This window comes from Phocoena sinus, chromosome 2 (genome assembly GCF_008692025.1).
Source record: "Phocoena sinus isolate mPhoSin1 chromosome 2, mPhoSin1.pri, whole genome shotgun sequence".
Taxonomy (NCBI): domain Eukaryota; kingdom Metazoa; phylum Chordata; class Mammalia; order Artiodactyla; family Phocoenidae; genus Phocoena; species Phocoena sinus.
The window spans coordinates 34,152,942-34,169,339 of record NC_045764.1 but is presented as its reverse complement, the minus strand read 5'-3'; the positions used below and the strand labels follow the sequence as shown (position 1 = coordinate 34,169,339).

The following is a 16,398-nucleotide window of genomic DNA, read 5'->3' as shown; positions in this document are numbered from 1 at the left end:
GACGCCTTCACGTGTTCTCTGATCTCATTTGCCACCTCCCCAGAAGCCCTTGTTTCCCCCATCAGCATCTTTCTCCTCCCAGGGTTACAGCCTCAGGGCAGACCCTTAAGAGCTGGAGCCTGGCTCTTAAAATAGCCTCTGAACTCGTTTTACTGCTTCTGGTGTCTAGCCAGCCCACTTCATCTTACACTCGGCTTCCTGAATCAACTAAAAACCCTGGTCCTGGCTGGTCCCTCCCAAATCATAAAAAGCTTCAAATGCTCCCCACTGCCCATACAATAAAATCCATACACATAATGTTAGAGTTGGCAAACTTTCTCTATAAAGAGCCAGATAGTAAATATTTTAAGCTTCGCAGGCCACATGCTTTCTGTCGAGACTACTCAACACTGCACAAAAGCAACCATAGACGAGAGGTCAATGAGCGAGCATGGCCGTGTACCAATAAAGCTTTTCTAAGGAGGCTGGAATTTGAATTTAATTTTCACAAAAGAATCCAAACTTCTTTGGACTTTTTTTCAGCCGTTTAAGAGACATGAAAACTCTTCTTCCTTCGTGAGCCTTATAAAAATAGGCAGTGGGCCAGATGTGGCCTGCGGGCTGTAGCTGGTCAACCCTGCCCTGAACAAGTTAGGTTATTAAAGGTGGTTTGGCTCGCAGCAGAGCTTACAGAAACTGGCCTGACAGAGAAGGTAAGAAGGTTGTGAAATCACTTCTCTTTAAAGATCCACCTGTAGCCCAGTGTCAGGCCTGCAGCATCTTACCTCTGCTCCCTGACTACCTGCCCCAGAATTTTGCCTCCCAGTTAAAACCGGGAGATTTCCTGGGGCCAAGCCTACACGTGACTGTGGGGTAGGATTGGGGGTGGGGAGAAAACCCTCCCCTCCAGGACAAGGGGATAGGGAGGGACACTCAGGGGACACCTCAGCGCCCTGGGCCCCTTCCTCTCAGGATGGCCAGGGGCTTCCCTCCCTGGAAGAGATGAAAAAGCTGGAGGGAGGTAGTGGATGGGAGTAGGGTGGGCAGAAGGGGAGGGGCGGCAGTTGGGCGGATCCTGAGCTCCTCAGTAGAGGGAACCTATCTGATAATCCTCTGTATTCCTAGAGGCCAGAACGGGGCAGGCTCACAGAGGACTCACTGGAAGCCCTGGGCCTGGTTCCCCGTGTCTGTGGGCTGGGGAGGGCAGAGAAAACGAAACAAAGGGGATGTCGATGGCTGCCAGCAACGCAGAGGGGCCTTGACAAGCAAAGGCGTAAGAGGGATGGAAGGTGTCTTCTGCCCCAGGCCAGTAACAGGAACGAGACTGAGTGTGCAAACACACCCAGCCAATGTGCCAGGCCTGACGGAGCCATCGGGGCCCGCAGACCCCCGAATCCACGCAAGCTGGATTCTGAAGGCTCAAGACACATGTCACTTCCCCAGTAGCTTCTACTGGTAGCCTAGTGATTCTGCTTTTGATTCCACCAACATCATCTAGTGAAGGCCGGGAAATCTACCTTCCTGTAGCCTTCCGTCGGCGGCTGCTGCTCCCCCCGCAAAGATGGTTTTAACGTAAATTCCAATGGGGCCATAAATGCTGTCCTTTCCTCCAACGATGCTGAAGCCCAGGCCCTGGGAAAGAAGAGGAGAAGGTCAGATTTCGGAATGTTCCATGCCATTCACTGGGCTGCCTTGTCCTGAGGTCCTGCCCCAGCCCTGAACAGAGGACTCAGGGAGGAGGGGGGTGCCCTTGGTTTTAGAGGTCTCGGGACCTAACAGAGGAATGGGAAAAGTGGTAACTTCAAGGCCACGCTGGGCTGTGTCGTGTCTGGAGCTTTCTCATGAGTCTGATGTTCCCCACACAGGGGGAGTCTGAATGGAGACTAGCAAGTACCCTGGCTCTGCCCCTCTGACTAGCAATTCTGGGCAGATCACTTCCTGTCTCTGAGCTTCAATTTACCCCCTTGGAAAATGATGCTGACATTGCCAAACTCACAGCGTTGTGTTTGAATATTAACTAAGACATCCAGCAACCAGAACTAACACACCAACACCAATAATCGTAAAAGCAGCAGCTGACAATGGAAGAAACATCTCTTCTCCTACCAAAAGCTGTTCATTCCCCTTCTGTTCTGCATCCCACCCTTCCCCTTTTCAAGGAATTTACTACAGTCCTGTGCTCTCCCTCCTGCCCCTGCAGTACCACGAGGTCAGGAGCTGCCAGGTGGCAGCAGAGAGGAGGCCAGAGGCCGGGGAAGCAAGAGAAAGACGTGAGTGAGGTCGACAGACGGCAGGAAGAGAAAGGCGGGCGGGTCCAGCTTTGCCTGTAGACCTGCAGTGAGTTAGGACAACCACCTAGGCAGACCCAGAGAGCAGCAAAGGAGGTGCACACACAGCCTGCTTTATTTGGTTGATGACTGAGAGCACCCTTCTTCTCAAGAAGGCTTAGCTTGGGTCGCAATGGATTCCTCTGGAGACTGTGAGCTCCCCGGAGGTGGTGAACGCATCTCATTTGTCAGTGTCTGCTCTCTGGATGCAGGTGCTCGGGAAACATATGTTATAGACAGAAGGCACGAAAGCCAGCTAGAGGCCGGGCCTTTGGATTCAGCTTGCAAGCGTGCCAGGAAGCAGTAAGCAACTTGGCTCCCAGGAAGACCCCTCCAAGTGATGGCTGCCAAGTAACAGCATCACCGCGCCTGGGCAATTTCTCCGAGGCCAGCAGCTGCTCGGCCCAGCATCACAGAGGTGGCAGGCCAGGCAGGCACCTTCAAGACCCTAAGGGAGCCTGGCGAGCAGGGGCCAGACAGGAAAGCTGTGCGGACAGGGTGCTGGTGTGAGCTTCTGGTGAAGGTGTGGGTGTTCCAGGATGGGAAAGAGCAACGGTGTCCAGGAGCAGCATGGGGGTAGGAAAATGAGAGGTAGGGCAGCTTCCGGGCTCCCTGTATGGGCGCCCAACTTCTTCCTGGCTGAAATAATTGCTCTAGACCCAAACTTTCACCCACCCTGGTGAGGCCGGATGGTGTAGTGGTTAAGAACAAGATCCAGGGCTCAGAAAGTCTTGAGTCAACTGCTCACTAACCAAGTGACCTTGGGCCAGTCCTGTAAGTCCCAGATCCCCAGCCTCCTCACCTATTAACAGGAGATAATAATAGGGTTTTGTGAGAATTAAAGGAATGATCCTTGCAAAGCCCTTAGCACAATGCCTGGGTTTTGGTCGCTGGTTTTATTGTTTTTGGCTACCTCAGGCACTGGTGGAACCTTCTAGCTCTGCTTCTTCCTCCTCCTACTTATCCCTGTTAATGATGAGGTCTTCGGTGTGGAGGTGTATCAGGAGGACAGTGGGAGACCCACCGTATTTCTAACCCATCATCCCTGCTCTGCACTCCAGGCTTCCGACACCAAACACCTTACGGCTCTCCATCGAGGCCAGTTCAATCCATCCAGTGACACATCTGCCCACGAAATCTATTTACTGACTGTACAGTCTACGCACACCGAGATGACTGACACCACTGTTGATCATCTTTGCATGAGTGTTGGTGCTTTTCTCCACTCTGCCTCCTTTTGAGCATTGAAAAAAGTCTAAAAGTCAACCATGTTAAAAATGCTTCTACCTAAATTCAAGGGGGCACAAGCATTGTGATTTACAAGTCAGAAAGAGGGGCTGTCTAGAGAAAATCAGCACTGGCGTGAGTGACCCCCTTGTGATTAGAGGAACAAACATCTCAGTACTTCCCACTTGTGTCTCCTCATTTATCTCTGCTCAGCTCCCAGGAGACAGGAGGGGTGGGGGTGGAGGGAAGGACTCCAGACATATGGGGCCCTCCTGCAGGAAGACCATATCGGTGAACAGATCTTCCCTCACACCGCACACCAAAATCATATGAGGTGGGTAGAAACCTACCCTTCCATCATTTAAGCATCTCGGTTCCCTGGGCTGGCCTGAGGACTTTGCAGCAGCTGCCATGTCTATTTCAGAAGTTCTTCAGTGCCCACGTCAACTCCATGTATGGGATGGCATGTTCTGGAAGCAATGCCAAGGAGCATCTGGGATGTCCCACCATTACCACTGCTTTTGTGCCCCCCTTTCGATATTTCTCAATTGTGGGGCAAAAATCAGTCTGAATATCTGAATTTGGGGAAGACACACAGACTGAATGTTTATGTCCCTATCCCAAATTAATATGTTAGGGGGAGCCTTTGGGAAGTAACTAGGCCATAAAGGGGGAGCACTCCTGAAGGGGGCGGGGCAGGTAGGGATAGAAGGTGAAGAGGTACAAACTACTATGTATAAAATAAGCTACAAGGAAATATTGTCCAGCACAGGGAATATAGCCAATATTTTACAATAACTATAAATGGAATATAACCTTTCAAAATTGTGAATTACTATGTTGTACACCTGAAACTTATATAATATTGTACATCAACTATACTTCAATTAAAAAAAATAAGTAAAATAAAATAAAGGCAAAAACAAAAGAAAATAAAGGCTAATTTGTTTATATATGTACTTGCTTTGTTTACAAAATATATTTATTCTAAAGAAAAATACGGCCTTGGTCCAAAAAAAAAAAAAAAAAGAAAAATGGTGGAGCCCTCATGAATGGGATTAGCGCTCTCACAAAAGAGACCCCAGAGAACTCCCTTGCTCCTTCCACCATGTGTGGACACAGAGAGAACGAGGCATCCGTGAATCAGGAGAGGAGTCCTCAACATATGTGGCATCTGCCGGTACCTTCAACTTGGACCCCCAGCCTCCAGAACCGTGAGAAATAAATACCTGCTGTTTAAGCCGCCCAGTCTATGGTATTTCTGCTGTAGCAGCCTGAACTGACTATGATGATGTTTTGAATTCAATCATCAGGTAAAACTAACTTCTGGAAAATACTACGCCAGGGAAAAACGGGGCAGCATTTGTCTTCCTGTGACCCGCACAGGGCAGAGCAACCCTGACTGCCCCTCCCCGTGCCGGCAGGAGAGCATCCGAACACTCGTGTTCTGAGCCAGAATCACCAGTCCCTCTCTCCACCCTTCCCGCGACATGACAGCTCCTCAGGCACCCGTGTCGACCCAGTAACTTCTGTTGGCCACAGTCCTTGCTCACCTTGGCCTGGCCCTTCATCAGCACGATGTTGGAGATGACGGATGCCTGGAGGCCCCCCAAGGGCTGCACAAGCTGAGCTGTGCTGAGCGACCGTATTGGCCTTGACGGACCCTGGAACGAGGGACCAGGGTGGGGAGAGGATGGGTCAACAGGACGACAGCACACACCTTGCTGGGAACGGGGACAGGGAAGGCCCAGCCCAGGAGAGGACCCTGGTGCCCTCTCTCCTGAGGGAGATGGGCCAGAGCATGGTGAATGGGGTGTGGGTGGGCGTCTGGTGGAGGGGGGCTGTTTTGGTGGCCCCAGGAGCCTGATCTCCCTGTGGACCAGCAGCCAGAGGCTCGCTAAGGCTTGTCACGGGAGTGACACAGACCACGCTGCCCCAGGACAACGAGTCCCATAACCGGAGTCCCCAGCCCAGGTTGGGAAGCCAACGGCCAAGGACACCCTCGACAGAATCCAAGCCACATTTACGGAGACCCCATTTAGTGCCAGGCACAGGGTGGTGGGCAAAGGGTCAGGAACCCAAAGATGTGAAAACTCAGAATGTAAATTCCAGGGGGAGGCAGACAGGGGATTACCCACTTGCATAGGAGCAGGCGTGCCAAACAGACACATGCCCTGCGCCCCACAGGAAGTGCCGCGGAGAGGGGCAAAGGAGCATGGTGGTTAGGTCTCAGACTTGGGAGCCCGGCTGCCTGGCTCTCCAACTATCAGCTGGTGACCTTGGGGAACTGACTTAACCCCTCTGTGCCTCGGGTTCCTTATCTGTAAAGTCACCTGTCACTTCGGAAGCTGTCTTTTTCTAACACTGGAACCCCGATGATTCCCGCTGGTGAGCGAAAAGCCTAATAGCTCAAGGAAGGGAACGGAAGAGAGAAATGAAATCTTCAAGCATCTGATGTGTACCGTGTGGGGAGAATCAAACATCACTTGACTATGGACCCTACAGGGGAGCTAAGACCCTAACGTAAGTAATGACACCAACAAGGCACGTTGGGTGAGTCTGTAAGAGAAGCCCAGACACGTTACGATGGGCGTCAAGAAACATATAAGGGTCAAGCACTTGGAGGACTCAGGAGAGCTCGCAGCGGAAGTAGTGCTAGGAAGGGTTTTGAAGGATGGGGTAGGGTTTGCAGGCTAGAGGTGAGGGAAGGGGACAGGGTGCTGCAGACGGAGGGCGCTGTATGCTCACAGGTGGCCGCAGGAGGCACTGCGGTGCTTTGTGCCTCGGCCGGGGCTCAGGGACACAACAGGCTGGCTGGGGTGACAAGTGAGGGGACCCTGTGCTTCACACCTGCTTGGCTCTCAGACTGCAACCTCGTGCCCCACAGTGGGAAGGGCACGGACTGGTGAGGGCTTGGTTTCAATGCTGGACCCTTAGGTTTTCAAGATGTGTGAATTCAGACCACTACTCCCCTTGCCAAGCCTCTGCTTCCTCGCTGTACAATGGGGCTAACATTACCCTCCATTCTAAGCTCAGGAATTACAGTAAGTCCCCTACATACGAACTTTCAAGTTGCAAACTTTCCAAGATGCAAATGTATGGGCCATCCATGTCAGGCATGAGTGACATCGCAGCTCGCCCTCCGTCTCCTGTTGCTGACGATCCTTCAGCTCTAGCATTTCCCACCTCCTCTCCCTCCTCTAGTCAGTAACTCTTCTTGCCTGTTCACTCGATGCCAGCCCCTGGATGCCAGCTGTTGTACTGTGCTACTGTACTTTTCAAGGTACCGTACTATAAGATTAAAAATGTTTCCTTTGTTTTTGTGTTTGTTTTTTTTATGTATTGTTTGTGTGAAAAGTATTATAAACCTATTCCAGTGCAGTACTAGAGAGCCGATTGTGTTAGTTGGGGACCTAGGCTAACTCTTGGACTTACGAACAAATTGGATTTACGAACACGCTCTCGGAACAGAACTCGTTCGTGTGTAGGGGACTTACTGTAGAGGCAAAATGTGTAAAGCAAGTCACTACATCACAGGGGCTAAAAGCGCAGGTTCTGGAATCCTGAAGCTCTGACTTCGAGTCCCAGGGCGGACTCTTATTAGCAATGTGAATTCACATGCCTTCCTTAACTTGTCCTCACTTCCCTCGCCCACCTCCTAGGGTCGCCGTGCAGATGAAATAAAGGGACCCACATAAAGTGCCCGTTCAGGGTCTGCATGGGTGGAATGTTCTCTGCACATCAGCTCCTCATAGCATCAAAGCAGCCGCGGTCACAAGTGCCTGGCACTCATAGGTGACCGTTCCTAATGTGGTTCTCTGCCTGCAGGTGCCCACACTCACGAAGCCAGCCCCTCCCCTCTGTAATTCTGTGGACGTCAAACCACTAGGAAGGTCTCTTCAGCCGCCACTGAGTCTGGACCCCTCCCCTCTCCCCCTGCTCTCCAGGGTCCCCTGCCTTCGTTCTTACCACAGCCTTTCCCGTTGCACAGTCCAGTTGTTGAGACAGAGACTTCCTGTTGCTACAGAGGGAATAAGGCTGCCTGTCTGTGGAAGCTGCCGATTTCTTGGTCATTGGAAAATCAATCTCTCCTGTGCAGTAGGGATTAACACCTAACCCAGGAGAGGAAAAAAAGGAAGAGATCATTTGTGCTGTCAGAAAGCAAAGCTCAAGGGAGAACAACGTCAGCCCCGGCCAACGGCCAGCCCTCATGAGCCAGCGGCCAGAGTGAACTTGAACCATGGAGCGCCCAGTGCTGGGTGCAGGATGCAGAGTGGGGGCCAATGAAGACGTAGGCAGCATTAGCTCCATTCATGCTGTCTGCACCGCAGGGCGCAGGTGGGACTGTCACTTCCATCTCACCTCAGCTCAACTCGAGACAGCTGGCAAGGCATCTCCTACATGTCAAGCAGGATGCTGGGCTCTCAGGAAACCGCAATGCTCTGTCAACTCCAGTGCCTGCTGCCAGAGGGTTTGCAATCTCGACCCAGGAGGGAGAGGAGGGAGAGGAGGGAGAGGAGGGAGAGGAGGAATGCCCCCAGACATGTAGAGCCAGAGGAGAGACCGGGCAGGAGCCTGTGGGATCTGCCATGGCGACATCCAACCTCCCGACAGCACCTGACCGCTTCTTACACACGCGCACACGTACACACACACGCACACACAGGCACATACACACCCCTAACACAGGCAGGCAGGGTCAACTCTTGATTCTTTGGGGATCTAAGAAAATGAAAAGCCATCATCTTCTTTTTCTTTTGGGGGAACCCCAGACTTCCTTTCACCCAACCGGGAACTCTACCTCTTCCAGCTGGAAAAATCTGCAGAGATTCTCTGCTATGGCCCCTCACTGTCTAGATCAGTGCTTCTCAATTGAAATATAATACAAGTCACATATGTAATTTGAAATTTTCTAGCAGCCACATTAAAAAAACAAGTCAAAAGGAAAAGCGAGGTTAATATTAATCGTGTATTGTATTTAGTCCAATAGACCTAAACCCTGTCATTTTAACATATAATACATAAAGCTATTAATGAGGTATTTTGCATCCTTTTTTTGGTTTTGTGCTTAGTCTTTGAGTTGGGCGCGTCTTTTACACTCTGAGCATTTGGACGAGCCACACTCCAAGTGCTCGAGATGTGAACAGCGGCCACGGTACTGGGCAGCAAGCACCCAGAGAGGGGCCGATTTTCCTAGTGTCCCTCCACTCAAGTGAGTGGACAAGGCTTCGGTGGGAAATTTCCCAAGAGAAAGACACGAGATGGGTGGTGGTTCAGAGCGAAGAAGGGACGTTGGAGCAGAGCTTTTGGTTTGCTTTCATTCTTAGCATGGTAAAGACTTAGGCTGAAGAAAGGAAGCCACTGCCCAGGGTGGGCTGAGAACGTGGGACAGAATGGGCATTCCTGGAGATGTGAGATCCCTAAGGGGAAGAGGAAGAAGGGACAAAGGCCTGGGGGAGAAAGGAGATGTCCTGGTCCACTGGCACTCCAAGTGGCTGGGGCAATGTTTCCCTGCCAGGACAGCTGCTCCCAGCAGCTGTCTCCACACAAGGAGCTGGTTCTCCATGACTCACAGAGACCCTCTGACCCCAGAGGGGCCAGGAGAGAGAGGAAGCCAGGAGGTTCAGAAAACCACGCCCCAGAAAGCGGGGACGAGGAATCCTGGAGTGGGGTTGGGAGGAGGGGCTACAGATGGTCCTAAATCTGTCTGTGCGTCATGTTTAACTGGTGTGTATCGTAAGTGGGGCAAATTTCAGTGCCCCACCCAGACCTATTGAATCCATGTCTGCATGGATGGGGTCTGGGGCAGAGGTGGGGGTGGGGGCGGGGGTTCTGTGTGTTTATCAGGCTCCCCAGGCGATGCGTCCAGCTTTTGAGGAACCTTGAGGGAGTTGAGCTCCTCACTTCATGGTGAGGAAACCAAAACGAGTCTCCCATTCTCTCTGCCCACAGCAGTGCAAGGTGACTGCCATCTGACGAAGGGCAGCGGTGTACCGTTTGGGTTCAGAGGGAATAAGGACAAGCAATCACGTGGCCAACTGGGATCGGTCCACAGGACAGAAGCACCTAGAGCCACGGGCAAGCACAGGGGGAACAGGCCAAGCTAACTCCACTTCTACCCTCACTGATCCAGACCAAAAAATAAAAACTCGGGCTTTCTGTGGTTCCTGCTCCCACTATGAGTTCCAATCAGCAAGGACATAGGCCCAGAGTCAGGACAAGCAGTCTCTCGAAAGCACTAACTGGTCTGAGCCCTCACCTACTCTTTCAAAAAATTACTGGATGTGCTCCAACAGCAAGGAAATACATCAAAATTATCACCTTGAGTGGGGGAAGTTGAAATCAGTTAACATGTAGCACTGAGTGAGTTCACTGAAAATGTGGTTATAAAATCTAATGCAAAAACCAAAATAAATTTTGACTATATATTTTGAAGATTATATAATAATAATGTGAGTTTCTAATTTAAGTCTACATTGAATTATGAAATGGAAAAATAAATGGGAATGGGACTAGAGGTAAATAACACCATCTTCCATTAGGGGGACAATTTGGAAAATGTAGTCTCAAGTATTATTAATTAATTAAACTTAATTGATTAAACTTAAAGGAAATTGGAAGTGGTGAGAAAAATTAAATAAACCTTACAAATCACTGTAAAAACTAAACACACACACACACACACACACACTCACACACAGAGCAAGAGGCAGAAAACAAATGACAAGTAACCATAAAAACAGAAAGTATAAAAAGAACATGAGGGACTTCCCTGATGGCGCAGTGGATAGGACTCCATGCTCCCAATGCGAGAGGCCCAGGTTCGATCCCTGGTCAGGGACCTAGATCCCACATGCATGCCACAACTAAGAGTTTGCATGCTGCCACGTAAGACCCAGTGCAACCAAATACATAAGTAAATAAGTATGAAAAAGAACATGAGTAAAAGCAAATATTAATTATAATACTAATGTCAATGGCTTAAGCTTCTCTCTTTAAAAAGATTGCCAGATTTGCTTTCGAGATCCAAGTGCATATCATTTGCAAGAGATAAACAAAATAAACAAAAAGTGTAAAATAAAAGGATGGGCAGAAACTACCAATGAGTAATGCTGGAATCACCCACTTAGAAAAAAAAATCTATCTAGATACTTGCTACATAGCAAACACCAAAAATAAATTACAGATAGAGTAAGTTGGGAAAAAAAAAGGCAAATCATTTAAAAAACTGGAAAAAAACAACACTATGTAGAAATAAGTTAATCGATGTGGTTGTATACTTAATAATCTTCATATTATAGAACCTCAATGATTCTCTCCTAAATATGTAACCAAATATGATAAAAGAAATGTGTACAGCGTGTATCTATAATTGTTTTGTAAATGTTGATAAGCTGGAAGCAACTTAAAGGTGTCAGAGTGTAATAATTAAATAAGTATACATGAGGAAAAACTAGAAGAAAACACAGCCAAATATTTAATAGTTCTCTGGATGTGGAAGACACTTTTAACGTTAGACAGGAAAATTTGATGAATTTGATTAGATAAAGATGAGAACATCTTCATGCTAAAAAATTAAGTTAAAAGAAAGATAACCAACTGAGGATCCTCTCATCGACTGAACTCAACTAGAAACCAGAGGGCCAGGGCACCCGGATGACGCCATCTGAAAGAGTCAGTGGCTGGGCTGCAAGCAGGGCTGCTTCACGGGCATGCGACCTGTGAATTCACACAGAGCCCCAGACTTAGAAGGTATTCAGCTTGGTTTAATGCTCTGCTGTCGCCATTTTGAAATTCTTCATAATATTTGAACAGGAGTCCCACATTTTCATCTTACAATGATCCCCACAAATTGTGAAGCTGCTCCTGGGTGCAAAACAACCCACCCTCCACTCCACCAAAAAAGCAGACAATGGGTAAGGGGAAGAGGGGAATAGAGAGAAATCTGCATGGCAAATATTTTTAAAATTATCATCCAGTGTGGGCTATGATTGAAGAAATTGTTATTTGTATACATTTATTAGAGTATTAGCTCTGGAAATTTGGAAGCCCAGATAAAAATCTAAGGTATATTTACCTTTTGAAACTCCATTTCTAGGATATTATGCTAAAGGAAAAAAAGTGATGAAAAAGGGCAACTAGTAGTCCAAAAATAGGAAATGATTAATATAATGATGGTCCATCCTACAACAGAATCACACGAGGCTTAGAGCGTTTAAGGGATGTGCCCAAGGTCACAGAGATAATTATTTCTGGAAGCAGGATCTAAATCCAAGTGCCTTGGCTGCCAAGTGTGAGCTCCTAACCACACATCAGTCCACTGCCTTGTATATTTCACCTGAGAAAATCACTGTAAAGTCGAACAAAATTTCATGGACAATCTCAGCAATGTTGATTATGTTAGCAAAAAGCTGAGAATAACTTACCTATCTAATAATAGGGAGCAAGCTAACTAGATTATGTACATAATAAAACACTATATATCCACTAAAAATAGTGTTTACCAAAGAATTCCCAATGACGTGAGGTCAAGGGTGTGTGTGTGTGTGTGTGTGTGTGTGTGTTTGTGTGTGTTTTCTATAGGCATATATAGGCATAGGAGGAAAATAATTGACAATGCTAACATAGATTGCCTCTAATTAGGATTTGGCATTGTTTTAATTTCTTCGTGCTTTTCTGCATTCTTCACATTTTCCTGACTTTGCATTAGCACCGTTCTCTTTGCAACAACCAAGAATCACGACATCTTCCAGCCCCAGCTCCCATCCTATACCAGATGAGGTGACAGAGGCCCTGAGAGAGACAGTGGCCTTCCTAAGACCAAGGAGCATCTTAGATGACAGAGCAGGTGTAAAGTCCTCATCTTTTATCTTCTGTGTCAGGTCATCCCAACTTGGCACTTGAAGTCCATCTAGAAGAGAAGTTGACTAAACCACAGATAGCTCTGTCAGCAAGGGCAGAGGTGCTCTAGCTGGCCAGGACATGCACACGCAGTGAAGGGTGCTCTCAGAGGGGCAAGCAGACCACCATCTTGGGCTAGTCCAGCTGGACAAGCAGAGACCCACCCTCCCCCAAATCTCCAACATCACTGATGTTCTCGATATTCAGCAACATCTAAGCCCTGCTCCTAAAGATGGTTCAATGACACACTTACTGGTTGAGTTGCTGCGTGTCCTTTGGTGACAGGCTTTGGGAAACAGGAAGTTACTACTTTGTGCATCCAGTTTTCCACACTTTTCTCGAGAGGAAGGTGTAGAAGCTTCCTGCAAAACAATTTCCATCTTTTATTCAGCAACTTAGTTAGAACAGAAAAACTGAGATTTCGACACTGACCATGGAAGTACTTGTCAGATTGTCTGTCTCCTCCACTAAATTACAGGCTCTATGAGAGCAGGGATTTAGAATTACTGTCATCCATTAACTCATAGATATATTAATTCAGTTAATAAAGAATATGAAAATATAATATCTTTATGTGACAAAGAATACAAATTATAATAAAGAATGAATAGAGATTGCATAAATGTTGAACTAATGCAACAAATGTTGAATGATTATGTCAGCTATTACATGTCAGGTCCTTTGTTAGGCATTAGGGATTTAGCTGTGAGCAAGACAGAGAAGGGCACTGAGAAAAGGCATTTTCGTGACGGAAGGCCGACGGCAAACAAGCAAACAGATAAAGGTGAAAGATAATGACAGAGAATAATAAGTGCTACCAAGAAAAGAACTAGAGACTGACGTAAATGGGAGGCTGGGAGGAATGTGTTAGAGAAGATGATCAAGTAAGTTCCATCGTTCTGGCACATAATAGGCACTTAGAAACCGTCATTCAAAGAATATTATATAAAGAGATTTCTTAATATTGAACCATCCATGCATTCTTGAGTGTTTTACAAATTTCTTATACTGCTGATTTCTCTCCGTGAAGATTTCATTTAGGACTTGAAAAATCAATATTCTTAAGTTAAATTTGGTTATCATTCTGTTATTCTTTTTCTACCTTGCCATATTGATCCAATTTCCCCTGCTTCTTCTTATACTAATAATTTGGGAACTCATTGTACTGAGTCTATAAGCAGTATGTATTAAATCACATACTTGAACTCATCTCTCTATCAGGGTCAGTGATGAAATAGAAAACATATGACCCTTCCTCGGGTAAGATGAGAATCTGAAACAACTTTCACGCACTTCCCTCTCCTCACCCTGGTATTTTAGAAACAGAGGACAGACGGACAGAAGGCTAGAGGTTAACAATGAGGATAATGGCATTAATTATTTTACTTCTCTTTCCAGAACTACTTTTTGTATCTTTTTTTATTGCATAATTTTATTAGCCACAATGATCTTGACTTAATTCTTGAGTTATGTTGGTTTTATTCCTCACGACCATAATCCTTCGGAGAGAAAGAGAGAGTGTGTGTATGTGTGTGTGTGTTCTCAGGAAAGTTGTGCAGATGGAAAGCTCTCTGAATATTTGCATGTCTGAGAATGTCTTCCTGTGGTCGTCACACTTGAATGATTTGCTGAGTATAGAGTTTAGGGGTATTGGTTATCCTATCTAGAAACTCTAATTGACTCAAATGCTACCCGGGATTTAGTGTTTTAGCGTAGAGGTTTGCTAGGGGTACCTGTCACCCTTTTCTGACAGGTCCGTCTTGTTCAAAGCCAGCCTTGGCAGTGCCGGTTAATTTCGTGTGCCAAGTGCCTGCCGACTTCCAGCACCTGGTACATTTCCCAGAGTGGAAGGAGGGAGGATCTACCGCTGCCTCTCACTATGCACCAAGTAACCCATCCTCCCCTCCAGCCCCCGGCATTGTGAGCTGGTAGGTATTGGGGTTGAGGGGTCTGCTGGCCCCTGTCCCACTCATTCCCCAGGCCTTTCCCTCCCGTGTGGTCAACGGCAGGCTAACAAGCCCTTCCCTCAATCCAGTCTCACCTGCACTATGTCATGCAGAAAGTTCTCATGGGTTCCAGAATGTGGTTGGCCCCTTTCCGTGGCTTCCTGTTCTGACATGCTTTTCTCCCTATTGGTTGTTTTTTTTTTTTTTTTTTTGATAGAAATTTCTAAGAGGTGGGGGAGTTAATAAAGTGTACATGTAACCGTCTGGAGCCAGAAGTCCACTCACAGCCTTTTTTTCTTTTTAAAACTGTATCCAGTTCTGACACAAGGGGATCCTGCAAGAAACCACATATCAATTCCCTTTTATTTCTTGTACACATCAATGTTAAAATCAGAGAACTCATCTTCCTAGACATTCATTTTCCTTTTCACCAGCAGATGGCGCTATATTAACCTGAACAAAATTATCTTCTCTAACCAGGGTAGTCCAGGAAACGTTTTAAAGGAGACAACAGGGATTATATGGAAGGTGGTTTAGTTCAGTTGAATTCTTGAGACTCCACATTTCTAGGACTTAGCAAAATGACTGGTTCTTTGAATTAGCTGTTTCATACGACATGGTAGTCAAAAGATATTTCTTAGCTCCAATAGTTTCTCGAGGTCATGTCCTAATTCTAATATCAAGACTGCCCTCTGGCATTATTCCCACCTCTTCATGTTCTCCAGTGAGACTATGAAAGTAAATAATAACATGTTATTTCAGTATCTCTTTTGGATTCACTGATAAAACAGCCAGTATGTCTACTTGTTTAAGTGAAGCCTTATTTGCAAAGTACAATTGTAATGTATTTCCCCCCAAATATCTAGTAAGATGAAGATAAATAAGTAAATGAGGTAAACACAAAACATAGAATACTAAGTATCTTTTAAAATAATGTTTATAAAGAGCTTTTGGGATATAGATATACTTGTATTATCATGGTAAGTTAGAAAAAAAAGATATTATGATCTGAATAGAGTCTGACTACAATCATGTAAAATAGGCCTAGAAAAAGGACTGTAAATAAATACACCAAAATAGTAACACTCTTTCATTCACCACATTTTACTAAGCATTTACTACGTATGAGGCACTATTCCGAGGATAAGGATATGGCAGTACTCGAGAAAGACAAGGTCCTGCTCTCATGAATTAGCAGGATTGTGTTTGGGTGATGGGATTATAGCTACTTATTTTCTCTTTTACAACTTTCTGTATTTTTCATATATTCTATAATGAGCATGTATTACTTCAGACCAGAAGCAAGTGATTAATTTTATATTTACTTCAATTGTCACATTAGAAGACTTACGACAAAGTATATTTATTGTTAAATTTCTTTCTTTTAATCCTCTTTATAAAGCTCCCTGTCCAAAAGATGATTTAGAAATTGCTTGACATATAAAGCCAATTGATGGCAGAAGAATCATAGAAGTGGAGTCTTTTTTTTTTTTTTTTGTCCAGATTACCTGGAAATGGTTAACGCCACATTCAGAACAGGGAATCTTAAAAGACTTTAGAGGGCTTCCCTGGGCTTCCCTGGTGGCGCAGTGGTTGGGAGTCCGCCTGCCGATGCAGGGGACGCAGGTTTGTGCCCCGGTCCGGGAGGATCCCACATGCCGCGGGAGCGGCTGGGCCCGTGAGCCACGGCCGCTGAGCCTGTGCGTCCGGAGCCTGTGCTCCACAACGGGAGAGGCCACAGCAGTGAGAGGCCCGCGTACCGCAAAAAAAAAAAGACTTTAGACCTTATCCAAAAGGAATTGAACCAGCCGGCTCAACCACTCGGCCACCCTGTTCTCTACATTTCAGCGGCTCAGCCTTTTCTGGCCGTGGCTCCAGGAGCAGTAATCTCACTGTGGACATGGCGACCACAGACCCTCTGCTGCTTGCACAAAGTTTATGGACGAGTCCTTCTACTCCACGACTCTGTGTCCTCCAGCCAAAGCTGTCTCAGACATGAGACATGTAACCTCTGCCAT

General features: G+C 46.8%; 1 protein-coding gene across 8 annotated transcripts in view; it reads right to left on the bottom strand.

The window, feature by feature from the left end:
• The window catches only part of IL16 (interleukin 16), a 116,336-nt gene that overhangs the window by 32,752 nt on the left and 67,186 nt on the right, over positions 1 to 16,398 (bottom strand). For 6 of the 8 annotated variants that reach the window (XR_004348445.1, XM_032622599.1, XM_032622594.1 and 3 more), the window contains 4 exons: positions 12,688 to 12,796; positions 7,503 to 7,645; positions 5,087 to 5,197; positions 1,497 to 1,611 (listed from right to left, as the gene is read on the bottom strand). Coding sequence is in view for 7 of the 8 variants with exons in the window: in XM_032622599.1 (XP_032478490.1) it covers positions 1,497 to 1,611; positions 5,087 to 5,197; positions 7,503 to 7,645; positions 12,688 to 12,796 (478 nt within the window). In the remaining variant the exon portion in view is untranslated. Of the gene's footprint in view, positions 1 to 1,496; positions 1,612 to 5,086; positions 5,198 to 7,502; positions 7,646 to 12,687; positions 12,797 to 14,475; positions 14,642 to 16,398 lie in introns of those variants that run through there. The other 2 variants (XM_032622598.1, XM_032622597.1) reach the window with 2 other exon arrangements.